Below are 22,457 nucleotides of genomic sequence, written 5' to 3' on the forward strand. Positions count from 1 at the left end.
AAGTATCCCCTCCGTACCGTGTTTTCTCCCCCTCCACAGCAACTCTTCTCAGCTTTCAACAATGGCCCTGCCCCTTCCCAACAAACCATCCCACTGACACACTGCACTGTTTTCACAACAGACACCTGACTAACAGGGGGCTTACATGTAGAAACAAGGCTGAAACTGCACACGTTAGCTTTTTGAGAAACACTGTAGCATTGTTATCCTCATTTAGCATCTTTGGCTTGAGTTTTGTTTGAGTAGAGTTTACTTCCACTCACACAAGATATTACAGGTTACAGGTTGAATGCAAATCATGGCTGCACTTAGTTTAATGATTATAAAAAGGCATTCACCAGATTCACATGGCGGCTATTTTCCTCTGACATTACACTCAAATGCTGTTAAAATGTATTTAAGCTAGTAAGTCGCATTAATGAAGAGTATATCTGACACCGCCTGTCTATTAATGAGCAACTAAAATGACAACTGATAGTAAAGATACAACGTGTCTGATACTGCTAGACAACAGCTAATGCTAACAGTAAACCACTTCCCTGCTAACATTACGTTAGCTAGAAAGTTTACTCCTAGCTAACATCACATTAGCTTGCCTTTGAAAATTATCTTTCACACACTATCTAAAGGCAATATTATCTAGCAAGTAGCTGAATGCTAACATTAGCTGTTGTCTGACTGTAGCTCATGGCTTATCAAATACTTAAGTTAATGTTCAAGTGGTGAGAAGTGGTGAAATAATAATGATTTGTCAGATACCCTATCAATGAGCAACTGTAATCACAACTGATAGTGAAAATACAACCCATCTGATACAGCTAGACAACAGCTAATGCCAACATTCAACCACTTCCCGGCTAACACTGCGTTATCTAGAAAGATAACTCATAGCTAAGATCACGTTAGCTTGCCTTTCCAATTTTGTAACTACCTAGCTAATGGCAATATTATTTAACAAGTAGCTAAGATGCTAACATTAGCTGTTATCTGACTGTAGTTAACGTCTTCTCAAATATTTTAGTTGCTGATAAACACTGTTACAGCATTTGAGCTTCCCACCCGGAGGATGGCGTAAAAGGAAAATGGCCGCCATGTTTAAATGGACAATGGAGACAGTTTTGTGAGAAGCTACCAAGTAAGGCTACTGTTCTTAAACTTTCTGATTCACAGTGTTTCTCTGTGGGGGAAGGGAAGTGGTCATATCCTGTGTGTTTATTTTTCTTTGCCCTGTTTTGTTCAGCATCTGCCATCACACACTAAAATGTACCCGAGCGCACATTTACAACACGTACACACACACCCTTGTTGCTTCAGCATTGTGTTGTGGTGAGGTGAGGTGGGGGCCACTGTGTAAAAATTATCAGTCCTCCAACAGCTGGGAGTGAGAGCCATGAAACAGCAGGGCTTTGGTCTGCTTTATTGTTTATCTGTTGTTTATGGGCCAGTGTTCAGCTTTAATTACTACACTAAATTAAACTCTAACAGGCACTTAGAGGGAACCGGCTAACACACGCGCGTGCATGCCCTCACACATTGTATATTTTATATACACAGACACACCTCGCTGATCACTCTACAGCTGAGGTATAGGCCACTAAAACGTAACAAGGCTTCCATCTTGCGTTTAATACAGACTTTGCTCTTCTTTCTGTTGTTGTTACACTTTGAGTTCTTCCTCCCCGCTCCCTTTTCGTCTTGTGTGTAGCGTACAAAAAAAAGCAAAGCCCAAAGGTCTGGAAAATGCCAAATTCAACAGGCCTTGCTCATGCTGGGGCTGTCTGGGGCGGACACAGGGAGTCATGTCCCCACCAGGAATGACCCCCCTCTGGTGAGCTCAACCACAAAGACCTTGCTGAGTGGGGCCCCTGGCCAGGGCCAAGGGAGCTCACCACACTCCCCACGCATACACACACATTCACACAAATGTACCACAATACCATCAAGCGCAGCGTGCTCCCTCTGAGCCGAACACTCAAGCTCTCCCTCTCTTCCTCCCTTTCTCTCCATCTCTGCCTCTCTCCGTCTCTCTGGGGAGTCTGTCTATCCGCCGAGCGTGGGGATTGTTCAATTGCTGAGAAAATGTACAAAATGCTTTTCTCCTCTCGTCTGTTGAGCCTTTTCCATCTAGCGTAGAATTGGGGAATTGTACAGAAAGCCCCTTTGCTCACCACTCAAGATGTCAACGTGGATTTGGTCTTCATGCATAGCTAATAATCACAAGTGTGGACTGTGGAGCTGAGGCGCGCACACACAGATTCAGAAAGAGGGTGGTAATATTACCCACCGTGCTGAACCAGTGTGTGTGCATTAGACTATACTGTGTTTGGTGTAGGCGTCACACCTTTTGTGTGTACTATATTATGGACATTGGCTTGGAAACCAGTGCTATCTTAAGACACACACATTCATCAAGTTTAACTCCCTGCAACTGATGTCTGTGATGTTTCTAGATAAGCTTGGAGGAGTTCCAAAGGACTGTTAATCAAAATGATGTGCGAGCGGAGCCAATGAAGTTATTGCGCGTTACCTTTTGAACCGTCTCCCGTTAACTGCTGAAATTTGTTTATCTAGCCAGAACATAGGGAGTCACTCTCCGAGAGGCAGTAAGTGAGAGTGCAGAATTTGCCCCGAGGGCGATACTTCTTATTTTTTTGGAGGGAAACTCTGAGGAAGAGAGAAAAAAATATCTGCTCAGAACATGAGGTGGGGAGAGGTTACTGATCTGAGTGTTTTAGAGAAGCCTTTTTCATATGTGTCAGAACCTTAACTGGCAATCTTTACTGACAGCTATGAGCATGCTTCACCTTGGTTTACTGCTTGACAATAAATTATTCCACAAGAGGGGTGATACATATTTGCGCACTTGTTAAATTGTTTTTTGGCACAGGTTCAGAGGGATGCTCGGTGCTGAGATACAAGGCGGAGATTGAGGAAGTGGATTCGGCACTGTACATACAGTACTGAAAAATAAGGAACTTTATTCTAATGTACGTCCCCGTCTGAGCCAAGGAAAGAGGAAAACTTTTTAGCCCTTTAAAACATTTTGGGGAGATATTTAAAGTCGGGGATGCTTCTGGATTAATTTTTGAGGTTTTCAAAGCACACACGCACGTAAAACGCACCTTTCAAGACGGAAGATGGCGGAAGAAAGTTGATGTTTTTCTTGGCAGCCGAAACCAAAAAGCACTGAGGGCCTTACTCACTCTTCCTCCCTCTCTCCGCCTCGCTCCGATCTATTCTGTCTTCCTCAACTGATCCACATCATCACCCCTTTTAACAGGGGCCAAGCTGTTAAAGACCCCATTACTGAAGTGAAGCACACATTTCACATTTTCTCTGTGGACTCTGAGAGTGTGGACTACAAATTTTATGTGGAAGTGTATTGAGATCGGAGGCGAGTTCATGCGTGGAGTGGAGTGGAGGAGAGGTGGAAAGGTGGAGAGGTTGGGGAGGGGAAGGCTCTGTCAGAATGGAAGGGCCAGAGTCGGGAGTCAGCGAGCGCTTCAAGCGTTAACGTAATTGCAAGAATGTGAAAAATGAGGCGGCGGGGCTCCCGAGCGAAGCGAAAGGTCAGAGCATGCCTCACACAAAACAACTGGCTGGAGGACGGCCTCATTAGACCATTAAATCAGCTGCCCTCCTTCTCTTTTTTTCTCCTTTTTCTCACTCTGCCTACTTTTTCACCTTCTCCACTCTTTCACCTCTCTACTTTAATAGCTCTTCTTTTAAATACCGCCTCCATTCTCTGCTACTTTCTTTGTTTTAACCCTGAAAGCCGGTGGATGTAGCGTTTAGCGCTCTTCGGTGCGGGTCAGACTCTGGGCCTTGATCTAGTCCTGGTCTGTGTTGGCCCAGAGCACGGTGCCGTACCGTAACTGTCTTTGGCCCGTATTGATCGGCTGTTACTGGATACGGTGGGGAGAGGAGTCGATAAGTGCTCTGTGGATTACAGGTCACTTGTACTTATGTGTGTAAGATAATCAATAGGCAGTGCATTTCTTTCTCTCATCCCCCCCCCCTCCTCCCCTCTCTCTGTTGTTCCTGCTGCCTTCATCTCCCATGCTGCTCGCAATTACAGAGATGAGTGCAAAATATCTCCTTGTGTTCTGTCTTCTCACAGTTATCTGACAGTTATCTTAACTCACATTTAAATACAGGGATTATATTTGTACTTAGGGCTGCAACTAACAATCATTTTTAGGGATGCACGATATCGGATTTTTTACCGATATCCGATATGCCGATATTTTCCAACCCTTTATGCAGATTGCCGATATGACATGTTTTTTCCACCTAATTGCAGAGAACATCAAGTCTCCCCTGTAGTGGAATTGATATCATGCCTGCTCTTATAGTGATGGCCCACTGGCAGATGCAGAAATAACATGATACAGTGCTTTTTAAAATGTACACATTCACTGGGCAATATAAGTACTTAAACTTGTGTAAAAAATGTATTTGTTTGTAACATTTTCTTTTCTATTTATAGGGGATCATCGAGCATTTAAGCAAAATTGAAGCGTTGTTTTATTGGAGGGAAAAAAATATCGGCCAATATCTGCAGATACCGATAAAGTGCTGATAACATTGTGCATCCCTAATCATTTTACTATCAATTCATCTGATTTTCACCATTACCACCAACCCTCAAAAATGCTCTTCACAAATTCCCAGAGACTAGAGGGGCGTCTTTAAATTCATAATTTACTGTAATAAATGATGAAGAAAAGCAGCAGATCCTCACATTAAAGCTGCTGAAACCAGCAAATGTTTGCTTGAAAAAGACAAAACAGTTTGTCAGTAATTTTCTTTGCATCGAATAATTCATCAAACACTGATGCTATCCATTTAATTCCGGAAAATCCAACAACTAAATCACTGAAATGTTTCTCTCTCTCTCTCCGTGTTTGTTAAAAAATAGCTTGAGTTATAATGAGAATATCTTGTGTACAGATTATTTAGGATTAATCCATGTGTCATTGAACATCTGCCCTGCGAGGATGTCCTGTTCTTGCTCTATGACTCTTCCTTTCCTTAACCATCATCCTGTTGCTTAGCCAAGGCCGAGCTAACAACAGCTAGCCCGCTCCAGCCTGTGATCCAACTACTCCTGACACAGCTAACCGCAGAGGTCTGCTGCGGCCCCTCGGTCTGTGGTCAGAAACGCTTCAGCGGCTGAAGCTGCTGCTTCTGTCTGAGGGGCAGAAGAAGAGTGAAGCAGCCCCACCACAGACACACACACACATCCCATCGATACGTTTGATCGCTTATCGGGAAAGCGATACAGACCCGACGAGCTGCTTGGCTCGGCGAGCGAGGCTGTTACAGTATGAGTGTGCGTCTGAGCGTTTGAGTGTGTTTGTGGGTGTAGACGGTGTGATGAAATTTCATGCAAAACCATGGACACTGCCCGAGGGCATGCACTGATACAGAAACAGACACACAAAAACACACACACACACACACACACCAATCAGCCGCCAGTGAAAGAGAGATACATTCAAAACAAGAGGAAGACAAGAAAGGAAAGGCCGAGAGCTCATCATCTGTTCTCTTAGATCAGGCAGCAGTGGTGTTTAATAAACAATTTTAACCTCGCGATGTGTTGACGTTTGGCCTCACCTCCAAATCCAGCTAATAGCATCTGCTTTTGATAATTTAAATGTCAAAATTGATGTGGACCGTGACAAAAACACCAGGCAGATAGCTGTGACTTGCACACGCCGCCTGTAATAAATTCAAATGCGTTTGTTTTGAAATGCATTATTACAGTTTGGCAGGTCACGTACCAGATAACACAAGGCTCACTGAGACATAATTAGGGGCTGTTGTGCATGCAAAGTTAATATGGTTTAAATGCAAACAAGAACTGGCAGAAATACACTATTAATCATCAGCTTTTGTTCAGCGCTCTAAATAGTAACATTTTGGAAAGGCTGCTGTGTCTCACAGGCTGTTGCTCGTAGTGGATAAGCGTGTTCATTTTTAGGTGTGACTATGTGTTTACATGGACGCCAGTCAAAAAGCAGGATAATCCAGTGTGCGGAAGGAAGGACTGGGTCGCATGTGTAAAGAGAGATGTGGCATCTATGCACTGTAGATAGCACATTAGACAGGGTTAAAGTGAGGTGTTGGCAACTCTACCCATGCATGATGATTAATACGTCCCGCATGGATCCGTGCCTGCATCTACGCGTGTTTACGTGTTGACGCTTAAGTGCGTTGCCCATTTCGGTGCCGGCTCACCTTGCTCGCTGCTGTTGTCGCCGCTCTGCGAAGCGTGTCCCCCGCTGGAGGGCCCCGGTGTGCCGGCTGAGTGCGTGGAGGTGGCGTCATCATGGTCTCTCCAGGAAGCTGGGTTCTGAGGTTTTTTTTTTTTCAAAAGGAGAGAGAGAGAGAGCGAAAGCGAGCGTGGGATCCATCCATCCATCCGTGCATCCATCCACATTCCCCAGTCCAAACCGCAAACCAGGAGCAGAGAGAGCAGGGAGAAGGGAGGGGAGGGGAGGGACACAGAGAGAGAGAGAGCATATGAGTGTGCAGAAAAAGAGTGACATCTGTAAGAGTCTGCAGGCTCTGTGAGGGTCGTGGCCTGCGTGCATGCTCCTATTTCCCCCGAGCGGACAATCAAGGATGCCACTAAAATCATAGATATGCACTTAAGCATCTGGCAATAAGTCAAAACAGTGTAATCAAAGTGTTTCATTAATGCATGAGAGCAAAACGCAGCGCTGTTAATGTGGCGTTTGATTTGGAACGCTGCGAGTGGAGCACTTGTGAGTAATTGTCTAAACACATATGGCAGCGGCCGGTGGAGTTTACACCGTAACCGATGGAGACTTCCGTGTCAAGTGAGAAATATAGAGGTAAAAAGTCCAAACGCACCACAGCCGCCATTAATCATTACCACTGTCAGAAATGAAAATAAGATATGACAGTGATTCTCCCGCTAATCTGCCAAAAAGTGCACACGCCCACTCTGAAACACACACACGCCCACGGAGCAGAGGCCTGCAGAAACACACTTACACACACATGCTAATGACATAATAGAGCAAGAAGTATAAACACACACGCACACACACTCACTTTTATATATACAAACACATGCTGCAAGAAAGTGTTAAATCTCTGCTGGCTCACTTCAAAGAAATGTCCATAAACAAATTCGTAGCTTTTAAGGCGTCTTTTCTTTCTCCTTCCTCTTCAGCTCATTTTCTCCTCCCTTCTCTCTCTTTCCTGGTCATTCCCGCTACCCTGTCGCTGCACACAGGGAAACAGGATTTTCTACTGTACAGGAAAGGCTTTATCAGTGCCACATGAAGGCAGGCTAGAGGTGGAATTTCCTCCGCCATTCAGGCAAAACGAGGGACAGACTGATCACGTCATTTACTACACTTGCCTCCTCGCACGGAGTCGATACAGCTCACAAAAAACCCCGAGCTAGTCTTTCCCAATTCAACATGTCACCTGAGCACGATGACAAAATGTTGGCCGACGTAAGCCCCGACGTTGTCCTGGGGGGGCCCCCGAGAGAAGCAGCCCCTTGAGCCGAGCCCAAGCCAAACAAACACAGGCCTGAACCAAGGCTTCCCACAAACCTCAACCCACTTCTCAGTTCCCGCTATGGGTTCTTTTTTCCTCCTCAGACACACATAAACACACATACATACATGCAAAAGCAGAGGGAAAATGTACACGCTCTAGAATATTCCAAGAAAGATCCTGTTTTTTTTACCATTTTGTTTAACTTCGGAGCAGTTCCTGTTGGACTTCTTTTCCCTCCGCTCTGCCTGAGAGGAGACTGCCTGCCTGCCTGCCTGCCTGCTTTGGTGCCCCAGTCAGAGTGAGCTGTACTGGTGGACGACAGACAGGATAGAGCCTGGAGACTAGTGGAGGTTTGCAGGGAAACTGAGGCTATAAGACAAGCGGCTGCCGAGCTCCCCTGGGTGCTCAGTCCTGATGTGCTGCTGCTCGTTGGGCTGTGGAGGCGAGGCTGCTGCTCTGCCTGTGAGCGAGGCCCTTTTATCTGCTAAGTTTTTTGGGGAAGGAGGGCTGTTTTCTCAAACAGCTCGGAGCTGAAAACAGCAGACAGAAACACACAAGGCCCTTCAGACCCTCCGCTCCACTCGAGGCCCCTCTCAGCGTCAGCTGTTCACCGGATGGCAATCAGATAAAGAGCTGGGAGAATTACTCAGAAGAGGGGTAAGAAGACAGGGGGAACAATGGGCCGTGCGTGGGTTTGAGCCCTTCAGAGCGAGCGGAGGGGAAAGTGTCCCCGCTCTGAGAGGGAGAGATGATTGTTATGTGTTCATTCTCTGCGCCAACACATGGTACACTTCATGGGAACGAGGTCTGTTGTTATAGTAATTTTCTGTTACTCTCAACACAGCGAAATCAGTAATGTGGGAAAAGCCTGTCGACGCTCTGAAAACAGCCTGATTCGGTCTCATATGGCACGAGGAGGGACGGAAGAAAGAGAGGGGTAACAATCCCAGACTCCCAGGGTGCATAATGTGTCTGAGCAGAGGCGAGCCCGCTGCTGTTGTCGTTCCAAGAGGAGAAAATGACCGGGCTCCACTTCCTCGCTGCAGACTGCCGGCGAGATGCGAGACAGACCTGAAAAACGACGCTGACTGCTCTCACGCGCTCTCGCTCTCGTGTTCCCCCTCTCTCTCTCCCTCTCTCTCTCTCTAACACTTGCCAGCCATGGCCACAGCATGGTTTTAATGCAACAGCTGAATCGATAGGACTTAATTTAGCTATCATTGCAGGGTAATGTGTCATTTTTAATGGCGCTGGCACTAAATTAAATTCAAAGACACCTCAGCTAATGGTGTTAAAGGGAATGATATTTTGCTGTGATTTGCTACCCTGTGGATTTAATGGGCCTGTATGCAGGGATGTAGATAAAGCTCCGCTAGTTTGTTACTTACAGGGCAAAAAGCAGACACAGCACTTTATATGACCTAATAATATTAATACAGAGGCATTTTTTATTAACCACACTCTCCTCTTTTTATACCTAGAAGTCACTTCTCATTCATAACCCCCTCCGTCTGCACAACAAGACAACAAACACCACAACAAAAGCGTTAACTTTCCACGGCGACAAAAGCAACAGCCTTTCCTCCTTATGAATTATTTAGTGCATCTCTCTGAGCATCAACAGACACCGCGCCGCGCAACACAAACACACAACCATTTTGTCACGAGCCTCGTGGGTCTGATAAAGTTCAAACAAGTTGAGAAGAAAAAAATCGTGTCACCCAAACAGCCTTCTTCAACCTACACAGGAGAAAGAGGAAATAATAGACGAAGAAGCTGAAAGAGGAAAAAAAAAAGGCCTCTAGCTTGTGTGGTTATTCCCTAAAGCTGGGCATAATTAGGAGTCAAACATGGTTCACTCCGTGCTCCTCACTAATTGTGTTAAAGAGCAGTGTTACCAGGAGAAAAAAACACACATACATGTGCAGGCGGCGGCACACACAAACACACACACACACACACACAATAGGACGAGATGGAGAAGAAGATACAAAAGAAGCTAGTCTCCAGGGACGGCCTTTTCTATTTGCTGGGGTTAGCAACTGGCAGCTGATAATACAAGTTGTAATTAATATAAAAGCAGGAGACAATATGGGGAGGAAGGCTCGGAGTGGAGCCGGGGCCACGGGAGAGCGGGGGAATGCTGCTCCTGTCCCTCGTTTCTCATTTACAAACACCTGCCTGGCACAATCTCACTCCCTCCGTCCCCACACCCTGCACTCTGCCTACATCCCTTGGAATTTCAAAATAAAATTGATTTAGCGGCTTCATTGAATTTCCCTCGAATTCCCCAGGAACCTGGAGGAGGAAATCTGTTGGTGTGGGCTGGGAACTACTAGCCTTGTGTGTGTGTGTGTGTGTGTGTGTGTCTGTATGTGTATGTACAGAATCGCTGACACACCAGAAACACACAGGGCCGTAAATCATAAAGCTGACATTTCACGACACATCTTGCCACATGGTATAAATAGAAAAAAAAACTCCTAACGCATTTTCTGTTGGCTTGAGCTCGTAATTACACACAGCCACTTTAGAGAGGTGTAGGTGCGCTCCTATTGAACACGAGAGTACTTACAACACCCTCAATTATCCCGAATATAAGGAGTGTTTAATGTAGCCGCCGATAACTCACACGAGCGTGTTTAACACACACGACAGGCTGACTCATTGTTTTTAAAACTTTCTCTGAGGCAGCAACTATCTTTTTTATTTACTGCAGTAAATGTCAGATAACATGTGAATATATGTCTCCAGAAGTTAAAACTAAATATGTCACGTGTTTGAATATTTAACTTCGGTTAGTCCTCGACTGAATCTTTATTTGCACACCTGTAAAGTTTCATGTCAACTAATACTCGCTTTTATGATGCCTGTAATGTTTGTTTTCTGTTAACACTGTCACAGAGGTGTTAATTTAATTATACGTCTTAGCAGTGAGGTCATAGTTAAAGTAGGTGTGACGGCTGCATCATAATGAGAGGAGCTTCTTAAAGAGACAATACATGAAACACCTTTCAGTACAATGTAGTTATGTAACTGCGTGTTTAACTTTGACCTCAGTCGTATAATAAAATGTACTGACACACTTATGCACAAGTTGCAACTGAGCCTACGTCTAATAACCATATAACCATAAGGGTTAACATGCATGCATCTGATGGTGCTACAGCACAGCAACGTGCAGTGAAAGGAAAGGGAGTGTGGGAGATGCAACAAGTGAGCCCAGCTCCTCTGCAGCCACGGCAGCGGTGATTAGATATGCCTGCCAACAGGGCCCTGCCTCTGAACACTAATCAAATAGGAAATGTTAGGCCAGACATCCCACCATCACAAAACAATTGTGTGGAACAGACAGAGTGGTCCAAGCCAGCGATGCACTGTTTTTTTATGAGGAAGGGGGGGAGGGAGAAGAGGAGAGAGATCCAAACGTGGTCGCTCCCCGAGGAGAACAAAGCTAGTTGAATTAGAACACCTCCAAAACGGAGAAATTCCACGCTTCAGCAGGCCGGCTCGGCCCGAGGGCTCGCTGTCCACAGGCGGAGACGGCTCTGTGTGTGTGTGTGTGTGTGTGTGTGTAAGCGCTGCACCATGCAAAGTGACGTGCAGAGACGGGACATTACTGAGCACCCATCTCTACAGTAAATCACAGCGTGGGCGCAATATGAACTATTGCATTACTTGGCTGAACATGTGACATCACCATGTCCGACCAATGGGTCTCCGGCGCTCAGAGGGCCAAATGTAAACAGAGCAAGCTTCTTTCACTTTGCAGCCATGCAGAGTGCAGATAAGCTGCAGCACAGCCTCTGTGGGAATCTGTGCTATCACTCCCCCGAGGAAGCCTCTCCAAAACAAACCCCGCGAATCCCGCACACTTTCTGTTCCACCGACCTGGAGCTGTGCACGAAACGCAAAGACAGTTTTCACAAGCGTATAATGCATATGCATGGAGGAAATGAAAAGCCTCCTGCTAATGTGCAAGCTCGAGCGAAGGAAGCGGCACAATAGCACGAGAAGGCACAAAGGCTAATTCATTAGAACAGATAATATTCAGACACTGTTAATTCTATTTGCCTCCCTAATTGGATGTAGCACAGAAGAGACAGAAATTTTATTCATTAATTAAAAGACAAGAGAGGAGAAGCATTGACAAGCACACACACTGTAGCAACCGCTTACAAATCTACACCGCTCTGTGTTTTTTTATTTTAACCCATCATGTGTAATACAACATCTTTTTTTTCCTGTCTTTTAATTGGGAGGGGGGGGGTTATCTGAGGAGTTAGGAAGCGTTGGGTGGGCTACATGGTTGAGATAGTCACCGCAAGCGAATGAAGGGAAATCAACAGTGTCAGCGAGGACTCATCCCGCTCCCACTGTAACATAATCCAATCATCCTTGAGACAATGCTGCATTCAAGTGTAAATAAAACTGCGCTTATTATGCCGCACTGTCAGGTACGAAGAGGAGGGAAAACAGGAGGTTTCAAAAAGAGGAGGAAACGCACACACACACGCCTCCTCCAGTGAAGAGCCTCATCATCTCCAGAAAAACCAACTTTCGCCAAATGAGATGTAGCCCAGGGCTATATATTAAAAATGCATATCAAAGCAAAGAAAAATGGACGTGAGAGAGTCTAACTAAATAAATTAGCATATCTAACTATCAAACCGCCTTCCTCTCCTCAATGGGAAGCGAGGACAGAGATGAATAATGAAGAGAAGAAGAAAAAAAAAGAGCCAAATACAAATGAATAAATAAAATAAATAAAACAAGACAAGTAGGACAGAAATTTGCTTTCAATCCAGCGGCACAGTTCTGCAGCCAAATGCATTTTTTTTGTGCATTGTTCTCGGTATTCAAAGCATATTCCAGGCATGAAGAGCTGGAGTCCTTTCAATTAGACATGGAAATTACTGCTGAGAAGTTAACTGTTTACTAGCATCACATCAGTGGCTGCATATAGGAAGTGCCAAATCACGACAAAATCTATGTTTTTTTAAATGTAACCATACACTGGAGTGTGTATATTTACATATCATGCAGCCATTATTAAAATCACCTCTCAGCTCGGCTATAAAAGCAAACACGAGAGGGAAAAATCAGAGCAGCAGAGAGCTATAATAAAAAGTTCATTGGTGCCACAAGAGTGAAATAAATCCCTCAAAAGTTAAAAAGCTAATGAGGTGGTCACTCCAAATGACTCCAAGATGAATGGCTTGTCATGCAACCTTCTTTGTTTATTGCTGCTCCTGATTTGCTTTATTGGCATTCCTAATTTACTAATTATCAAAATATTTCTCACGAGCTTGGACCGGTGACAGAGCCGGTGTCTGAGCTCTCTGCAGGCACCGCTGGAAACCGGCCTGAGCATCAACCATCTGCCACGAAACTAAACAGGCTAGTTTATCTAATCTCTGCAATATAAACAACAGCATGCCTCATTTCTACACTTGTGTTGGAGGGCCACAATGTTGCGCCGTTTCCCAAACCAACATCGTCATCTTCGCTGTGATTGTGTTTTAATTCGGGCCGGTGCAAAGCCCCCGCCGAGTCGACCTGTAGACGCGCCGGGCTCTCAGAGAGAGGGGGATCCAGCGCTATTAGGCGGATAGCCAGAGCCAACAGATGCAGCGCGGTGACTTTGCATAACACTTAAATCTGCTTTAATTCCTAATAGGCTTGGCCTTGTGCTGCACTGATATTAACTAGTCACTTTGTTGCAACAGCCCGCTCTTTTCTCCCTCTTTCACTCCACCAAAACATTAGCTTTATCACAGGCGCGTGAGACGCAATAATTCACAGATATCAACTCAATAACACACTGTCAGCGCGATCCATACAGCTAGGCAGAGACTGCGTTTATTACACCGAAAATGCACCGATTTAAAAACCAGGGAATCGATCTTCAAATTTAAAGCTACTGTACTTCAGGTGCATATAATTGAATTCAGCATTATGGAGCCTCCAGCCATAAAATGAGGGAGGGGAGGGAGCAGAGCAGGGGAGAGGAGAGGAGAGAGTCACTGCAGAGCGAGAAAAAAACCACAGGGCAAATCAATACGAAACAATTAAACACATTAACATCAACAGCAATGGAAGGCCCTCCAGACGAACCATCATATGCCTTGTGAACTTGACATTGATGGTAAGCCTTTAGCTCTGAGATCTATTTCAATAGGCTACCACTTTCTCCACCTCTGCAGCAAAAAAAGTCCACAGCTTTACGCGCGGGCCCCATCCAGCTCCCACAGCCCCCAAATATAAAGCCCCTTTCTTTTTAAATATTGGCCTACAGCTACAGCTTAGCGCTGATACCCTGCTTTAACGTTAAACCTGCGTAACAGATAATTGCCTCACGTTTTTTTTTTTTTAACAGCGTGCAACTCTCCATAACGCACGGCAGCGCATTTACGCACGCGCACCCTCCAATACACACACACACACACACACACACACAGAGCTCCGGAGCACGGACGCATTATGCACACATGACTGCCCCTAATCAAAAGACTAAAACAATAACTCAGTCTATTGTATCACATCTAGCTTCTGACCTTAGAACATCGATCGGCACATTTTCCTTGCAGAACAGAGCATGCTCTATTTACTGATGAGGCTCACACACACTGAGCAGCCCCCCCCCTCAAAAAAAGTTGGCATTGTGGGAAATATCACACTAATCTGACTGCTTAAAAACAGCCGATTATTCGTAATTAATGTCTTAAATTTTTTAAGTGCTCCAGCATTGTCTACCACGCAGCAGTGACGCACACACACACACACACACATACACACACACACACACACACACACACACACACACACACTGAATATAATAAAGCTTCTGTTACTTACGTGATCTGCAAGGTTAGTCGACGATCCCGAGAGTTCTTCGTGATCTGATTTTGAGCTGCCATCCCGTTCGTCAATAACTAGATCTATTGGCATTTTTCCTTTCAAACAACTGATGTACCGGTGGCAAAAATTGTCGCAGAGCTCGTGCACCTATAGAGGAGGAAAAAAAGGGGGGGGGAGAAAGCAGGGAAACGCTTCAGCCAAGTCCAAGAATAACTCCAATTAAGGGGGCATTATCGGCGGCGAGGAAACAATAGTGAAATTGTTGCAGTGCTTATTATTCTCCAGAGACTGGAGCAACAAGTTGAAGGACAAAAAAACAAACAGCATGCCGTAAGCTGGGGGGGGAATAATGAGCAGCTGAAACCAAATCTGCGGATCGATAACAATGTGCAGCGCGCGCACAGACGCTCCAACACGTTTTAGCAACAGACACAGAAACAGTTGGCTAAATAAAACAGGCACATTTAGCGGAAATGGAACGCTTCTTCCAAATGCATGCTGGTTTATTTTTCTGCTTAGAACTTTAGAGCACTAAAGTAAATGTTGGAGCGCGTTGAATAATATCACTTTGCGCAGGTGGCGCCTCATAAAAATAAAAGTTTATACTGTTTACCTTTTCTAATTCCAAGAGGTGAAACCGTAATACTTGTATGGCTTGTATCATCTGGAAAAAAAGAGCAAAATAAAAACAGTCAACATCCAAAAATGATTTAAATATTTTGTTTACACTTTTAATGTGGAAATCTGCGCGTCACATCAGTGTCTCGCGCGTAAAACACGCGTGTGTTTAACTCCAAAAGAAAGCTCCAGACACTGGTCAGCTGGGTCAGTGTGATGGGAAGACATGCACAATGACAGCGGCTAATGTGGTCACACACTTCACTTCAGAGCTGATGTGACATCTGCGCGGAAGTTTAAATCATATGTTCGCATATTTTCTGTGTGATGCTGCAGACAGAGGTTCCTCAAAAAGCAGAGTGTGACCGCACAAAGCGGCGGTTATTACTGAGAGGCAGAGAGGTCAGAGTGTGTGTGTGTGTGTGAGCTTACCAAATTGTCCAACTCTGGATTTGATGAAAATAAAGGTTTTTCTGCTCGGACCTAAAACAACAGAGCACATGTCAGAGTTAGTTTGGGGTGAAATGTGCGCAGTGTGTGTCTGCTTCTATCGCGATAATAAAACTCTAAACATGGCACACAAGTTGTGGGAATTCTGCACAGAACACACACTTTTCTTAAATCATGTCAAGACAAAGTTTTATTGCAAAAGAAAAAAAATAAATGCGCCAGAAACAACATCACCAAAATCTGAATTTTTTTTGGATATGTGGAAATTGACCTGTTTGGCAAAGACTGCAATGTCCTCATTGAAGGAGTCTGAGGAGCAGACATCGCCGCCTGCTACGCCGGGCTCCCTCGGAGTACACGTCGCCAACTCGCACTTCTCAAAAACCAGCGCGAGCAGAGGGAATAAAGGGTGACTGCAAGAGGGGAAACACAGCCTGAGTACAAGCAGCACAACCGGCTCCACATGCACACTGCAAAAAGTGTCCGACCAACCTGCATCTCTCCCAGCTCCCTGCTCCTAAAAGCTTCCCTCACAGAAACTGACAAACATAACTGAGAGGATCATTTCCCCTTTTTCCTGCTGCATAGTTTTTACACACTTCTTTTTAAAAACATCACAGCGTCTTAAATTTAAAAGACAGCCACTTCAACTCCCAGACGGGAATGTGAGGCTGATTTGATTTGCAAGCAAGCGTAAATACGCATCCGGAATATCCTTGTTTTTGGGGAAATGTTGGGATATCTTTTAAGGCTAAACGTGAGATTAACCGATCTGGCGAGGCTGACATTTCTTGCAGCGCAAACTCAAAACGGCTAAGAAGTCAACAAAACTCAAGCAAAACAACACTGACACACACTGCAGCTGTGTGTGGGATTTTAGGGGAATTATAGAGTCTGAAAAAAGGTGGAATAATAATTTAGCAGAGCGACGTTGAGGACGTTCTGAGGCGTGAGGAGTTTTATTTCCTCCTGAGGTAAAGCTTTCAAAGTGAATAAAAAGTCCAACTCAATCAGCATCATGAGACGTTTAATTAAATTATTGTTTAATAACTAAATTATATTTTTTCAGGGAAGTGCTATTTCTACATCAAACGTCACTTTCTTTATTTATGTCGGTAAGATTTCTGTGAGCATAAAAATTACACATGAGAGCAACGTGAGCAAAAGAGATGAAGGGGATTTACTCCGCGCTACATCCCAGATTATAATGATACACTGTGGATTATAACACTTTCTGCGAACGTGCGTAACCGAGCGATGCGAGGAAATGTTTTTTAAACTTTTGCAATCTCGAGTAAAAAGCGTTTTTAAAAAACGTTTTCTGTATTTGTTTGAGAATAACCTCACCGTGGTGTAATTACAAAGACTCACGGTGCGTTTAAACGCGCTCTGTTGGTGCACAAACTATATCTGAAAGTGCTTTGAGAAGTTTTTGCAGGCAGGAAGGAGAACGTTTAAAGGAGAGAAGAATGTTTTAAATATGGAAAGGTAATAGTTGGCAGTAATATTAAAGCTAACTTCCTAACATGGAACAATTGTTGTGATGGTGAAAATAGTTTTTATTATATTTCTACGCAGTCTGGGACTTCCGAGCTTCCATATTATTTTATAGCTTGTGTTTCAAGCTCGAGGCTTCCTCTTACTTACTGCAGGCTTCACTATCCCTCCTACAATGCGTCTAAAATTACACATCAACAAAACTCCCCCCTGACCAACAATAGAGCCCCAAAATTGCGGTCAATCCTGCTCAAAACACGGTTTAAATTTAGCAGCGGGAGAGAAAACTCCAAGAACACAAAGTTAGAGAAAAGCTGAAAAGTTAGAAAAAATAAAATAATTGCACGCTGTTTTGTCTCGTGCAAACCTTACCCATAAATTTGATCTTTATCCCTCTTTAAAACGTCGTTGACAGCGGAGCCCATGCTGGTGGGCATAACGTTTGGGTGCGGAGCATGGGCTCCGTAGTGCTGGCTGGCGTGCAGCGGCGGTCCGTGGTTCAGGTGGTGGACCTGGGGAAGCGGCCGGGGAGCGTGCGGGTCCCCGTACATCGACGCCGTGACTCCGTCCATCCCACCGTAATGGGCCAGCTCATCGTACTGGGAATAAAAATGAGAGGAAAAGTCAGCGGACTGTCCGGTTACTGTTTAAACAAATGTGAAAAGCACAAAAAGCATGCCGTCTCTTTTTGAATATACGCAAAGGAGAAACTAATGAGCTGCTGCTGCGAAAACGCGCTGCAGCCCCGGCTGAAAAAAGTGTCTAATGTTTAATCTGAGAAAGTGTTTGCCGTTACCAAAAACATTATAAGTATTGGTGCTCCTCGTTTCAGAGTTTGGTGGGTGAAAAGAGCGAATTAGTTTGGAGTCTCCTGTGAAACTGCTCCACGAGTGTCGTGGAGGCAGTGGGTAAAAAAGCAGAGGCTGTCACTCTGCTTGAGGAGCGAGGCGCTGCAAAAATGTCAAATACAGCCGCTTTGATATGAATACTTTGTAAATTTGCCACCAGCCGACAAGAGGTTATCGATACGAGGGCCTCCCTACTGTGGATTTGAAACAGGTAAAGTGGAGGAGATTTAAAACCTACCCTTTGCGCCATCAGGCTGCGCTCCAATAAACTCCTGAATCTGTCGTATATTTAATATCCCAGTCCCGGTTAGAAAGTGATTTAGGAGCAAGATCCCGTTTTCAACCAACTTTGCGACTTCTCCTATTCGCCAGTGTGGTTCAGTTGAAATCGTAGCATCGGGGAGTTTTGCAATTTTTCTTGTTTTCCCTCTTTTCCTCGGAAAAAAAGAAAAAAATGCGCCAAAGTGAAGGTTACAATCGGCCCATCAACAACCTGCATGTAACTAAACTGTCGTGTCTCATGGCTTTTTGCCACTCCAGCTGTCAATCAAAGCCAGAGGTTGTCAAGGTAATGAATGAATGACGGTTGGTGATGATGTTCAAGAGAAGGACGAATCTTTTTAGTCCGTTTTCATCCCGCAAGTCCGCGTCTCCTTTAATGCCTCCAGATCGCTATCTTGTTTTATTATCACTGTAAAAGAAGGAAAAAAAGCAGAAGAAATTAAGAGATTGCGATTCGGATCTCTCCTTTCTTTTCCCCCGTAGGTATTTCGTCTATCTGGCGAAACTGAGATGAGTGAGTGTCAGCGAGTGTTGGCAGGTTGGCTGCTAGCTTGCTTATAGAAACAGAGTCAGTTCGCAGCGCTGAGCGGTGGGCGAATGAAATGACGGATCCCGGAAGTAGTGGTGGCCATAGCCAGTCCTACAGCAGCTCCAGAAAAGAGAGAGGAGAGACCAAATCTTGTGATATGCAGAGTATATGCGAGGCGCAGGGACGGCTTCAACTCCACACTGGGGGTAAAAAGGCAAAGCAACACAACTCCCACCCAATTCCTTCTTTTTTTTTTTTTTTTTTGTGGTGTGTTGCGCCGAGAAGAATCCTAAAGAAAGAGCTGAATGAGGAAGGTTTAGCAGCGCGGACACTTCGGCTGCAACTCCTCTGAGTTCAATTAAACACAACACTGAATGAATGAAACGACAGAAAACGTGATTTTAAGTGTAAACGCTCGTTTTAACGCAGATTTACGCGCGACGCGTCTGCGTTTTACGCACAAAAATACACCATATTCCACTCATATGATGGATTTATACAAGTTAAAGAAAAGATTATAAAGTGTTTTTTGTTAAAAAATGACCAGAGCGTGTTATGAATGCTGAGTTTAATACATGAGCATGACGCTTACTTGTTATCTGTTTTGTGGTTATAAGCCAGTGTGCAGAATATCGCAGTATTACCTCCTAATCTTACAGCTAATTATCACTTTTTTTTAGCAAATTAAACGACACGCAGCACCCCTCCAAACCCAGAATGAACTTTTCCAAAGAGGGGAGAAAAAAAAAGATTTTTTTGTATGTTTCTTTCGTCCAATCCCCTCTCTTGATAGCAATCCGTGCCTTACCTCAGAGTAGTCAATTATCAAAGCTCCCCGAGATCATCAATCATGTGAGGAGATTGAAGTTTAGAGGAGGAGCAACAACGCTCCGGCCATCGATTGCACTGAAGCCCCCTTCTGCAGCCTGCATGGGCACTTTTACGCACAAAACAGAAGCAGGCCATCTACCCCCTTTAATATTTACCTCCATCAGTGCTAATATGGCATCATGGCTGTATTGATAGGTTCTCACATAAAGGCTCCATTTTTTTTTTTTTTTTTTTGGATGGTGGGAATTAATTATTCACAGGTTAGGATTAAGGTAGACACACGCTCAGGGAGAGAGGGGCTGTGGCTACTGTCGGAGGGTCAATAAACTCTCCCAACAAACAAAACGCCGAGCAGATTAGCTCAGAAATAGGAGTTGGTGTTTTTTTTAAAGGAGAAAGATTTAATAAATGAAACCGTGACAACAGTTATGTTTGTTGGCATAAAGGGGGAGGTGGGAAGTGTGGGACTGCAGGGTTTGACAAACGGCTGTGTGGACATTTCAACGTGCAATACCCCGGGAAGGAGCTGCAGAGCTGTGCGCAGAGAGCCAAGGCATCCACCGCCTCTCCAAGTCTCTCTTACACTCTGTAAACACTGCAGACTCCGCTACTGAAGACTGATATTTCCATAAGCTAAATACTATCGTTCACATTGATTCGTGCACTAACGCTTGACTCTTTTTTTGTTTTTTTTTCTCCCTCCAACCTCCTCCTGTTGGACCAGCACGGTAAGTAAGCTTCTGCTCAATATATCTGTAACGCTGTGTTGAGAACGCGCGTGCTGTCGCGGCGCAGGAAAAGCAAAGTTTTAAGCCGGACTGTAAAACATCAGCAGGATATTTTTCCTTGAACGTGTTTGATCCGCTGCTGAAGCGCGCGCGCGCTGCGTCCAAAAAATAAAATAAAAAACAATCAAAACGCTGGAGCGATTTAAAAAAACAAAACATACTTCTAGTTTTTCTGCACATTTAGTGTGGAAATATGTGATTTGCCCCCGAGGAGAGTGATGTAAACACCCGAAGAGCGTGTGAAAATAGCAGAGGCTAATTACGCGTGTCCAATGCACGGCTCCACAGACACACATCCTTCCCTATAAAACTTCCTCTAACGACGTGGAAATTTAGACTCCTTCTTTTGTGAACTATTTACGCGCGCAGTTAATGAGAGATTTAAACACTAGCTATCATAATTAACAATATTTAGGTTAATTCGGCTTAATAATAGTCGGTGTTTAATTCTACTTTAATCATCATTCACTCAATAGGTAATTAAAATTAATTTTGCTCATAAACAAGACCTGTGCCAAGTGAAACTCCCCTGCGTTTACACGGCGGATCACTCACACCTATCATACACAATTACGCCTTTTTTTTTTTAACTTCTCACAAGTGGCGTTCAAGTTTCGACCCATTTTCAGGTGCACACAACACTCTTATGAAGAAGAAAAAAAATCAGTGGATGGCATTAACAGGCGGTAAAATTTCATCTGGTGGTGTCAGATGGAGGTCAGTGTAGGGTTAAAGCTCTCGGTGTCCGTGTGGGACATGGCCAGCTGCGTTTTGGGTTCATTAGGGGAGGGAGAGGATCCATTTCAAGGAAAACACTACAGGGACAATCAGCAGGCTAAAGATCCGCTGCATGTCACATCCTAAAGGTGCACCAGAACTTCCACTCACTACCTCTGTTTGCTCTTTGCAGGACTCTCTCCCCCTCTCTCTCTCTCTTTACCCTGCAGGGATCTCTTGCACACACACAACACAAGCCTGTTGCTAAATATGGAGGAGGAAAAAAAACCGCATTGTTGGTTTAATTCCCTCAAAAAGATCACTGATATGAAACGAGCTTCAAATCCTCTTAGTGACCTTAAACACTCCTGGAGAAACAATTGGCGCTCAACCGCAGGAACAAATAAAATCGCCCCTAATCTTGTTTGTAACTTTGTTCCTTCTTTTGGCCCTCTTCAGCGGGATTGAGATTATGTAAATGAGCCGGGCTAATGTATAGAGGCTCAGAGATAAGACTGGATCATAGACTGACTGCTGGAGAGAGGCTGGAGAAATTGGGGAACCTCGCAGCGTGTCTTTTATTTTTTATACTTTCAAAATAAAAGTATAGGGCTGCTGCGTGGGCGTCATTTTAAAGAAAAGTTGCGCCAAATAAAAGTGAAGAAGTTCTGCGCTGATTTTAAAATAAAAGATTTAATGTTGTTTTACTCATCTCCTCATTTGTGCACATAGAATCTGTATAATAATTTGGCTCATCAGTGTTTTCCTCGCGCAGGAAGCACCACCTAAGTCATCTCCACGTGAACTCCTTCTGACCTCGGAGTGAAATGTGACTATAGGGTTTCAGAAAGTGGAGCGAGCAACTCAAATACTTGTAAAAGTTTCGCGACTAACTGTAAATTCTTCAGCTCCAAAGCCTCATTTTCCCCTCCACCGATTCTCAGAGTCTGGTGTCAGAGTGGGGGGGGGGGGGGGGAGGGGGAGAGAGAGAGAGAGAGAGAGAGAGGAGGCCAACACCAAATGTAACTGTGGCTTTCCCCCCCCTCTTCGTGGACTCGTTAGAGAATAAGCGGCCGTGTAGCGACACCTGGCGGCCGCAGCGGACGCGGAGCTGTGGAGAGCTTTGGGACACATGAGAGGAGGCCTGCAACATAAAAGTCAAAATATGTTCTCGGTTTACACCAAATATTTTCATTAATATCAATAAAACGCTGCTTTAAAATTAAAACCAAAGCAGGTGCGATCAAATTATTAATTTCTAACGACACAGGGATTTAAATCTAAAACATGAATATTATACATTTTATTTAAGACTGACCAGAATCAAACGTCCCGAGCATTTGCTCCTAATGTTTGTATTTATTTATTTTTGCTGCAGCTTTAACAATAAATTCGGTGTAAGTGTGTTTACAGCTTTTACAGGGTGTGTGTCTTACAGACGAGTAAAGTGTGGCCTTTATTATCTTTAAATACGTCCGCAAAAATACT

At 44.5% G+C, this 22,457-nt stretch overlaps 1 protein-coding gene across 5 annotated transcripts in view; it reads right to left on the reverse strand.

Moving 5' to 3' along the window:
* meis2a (Meis homeobox 2a) overlaps positions 1-18,847 on the reverse strand; it is a 77,907-nt gene extending 59,060 nt beyond the window's left edge. For 3 of the 5 annotated variants that reach the window (XM_069662059.1, XM_069662060.1, XM_069662058.1), the window contains exons 1-7: positions 18,061-18,845; positions 17,347-17,573; positions 15,749-15,890; positions 15,460-15,510; positions 15,023-15,073; positions 14,407-14,556; positions 6,247-6,361 (exon numbers count right to left, since the gene is read on the reverse strand). In XM_069662059.1, coding sequence (XP_069518160.1) covers positions 6,247-6,361; positions 14,407-14,556; positions 15,023-15,073; positions 15,460-15,510; positions 15,749-15,890; positions 17,347-17,573; positions 18,061-18,072 — 748 coding nt within the window. In that variant the 5' untranslated portion in view covers positions 18,073-18,845. Of the gene's footprint in view, positions 1-6,246; positions 6,362-14,406; positions 14,557-15,022; positions 15,074-15,459; positions 15,511-15,748; positions 15,891-17,346; positions 17,574-18,060 lie in introns of all 5 variants that reach the window. The other 2 variants (XM_069662062.1, XM_069662061.1) reach the window with 1 other exon arrangement.
* Positions 18,848-22,457: the final 3,610 nt, after the last annotated feature.

This window comes from Semicossyphus pulcher, unplaced genomic scaffold (genome assembly GCF_022749685.1).
Source record: "Semicossyphus pulcher isolate SPU_LCO1_2020_fin unplaced genomic scaffold, fSemPul1.0.p SCAF_14, whole genome shotgun sequence".
Classification (NCBI taxonomy): Eukaryota; Metazoa; Chordata; class Actinopteri; order Labriformes; family Labridae; genus Semicossyphus; species Semicossyphus pulcher.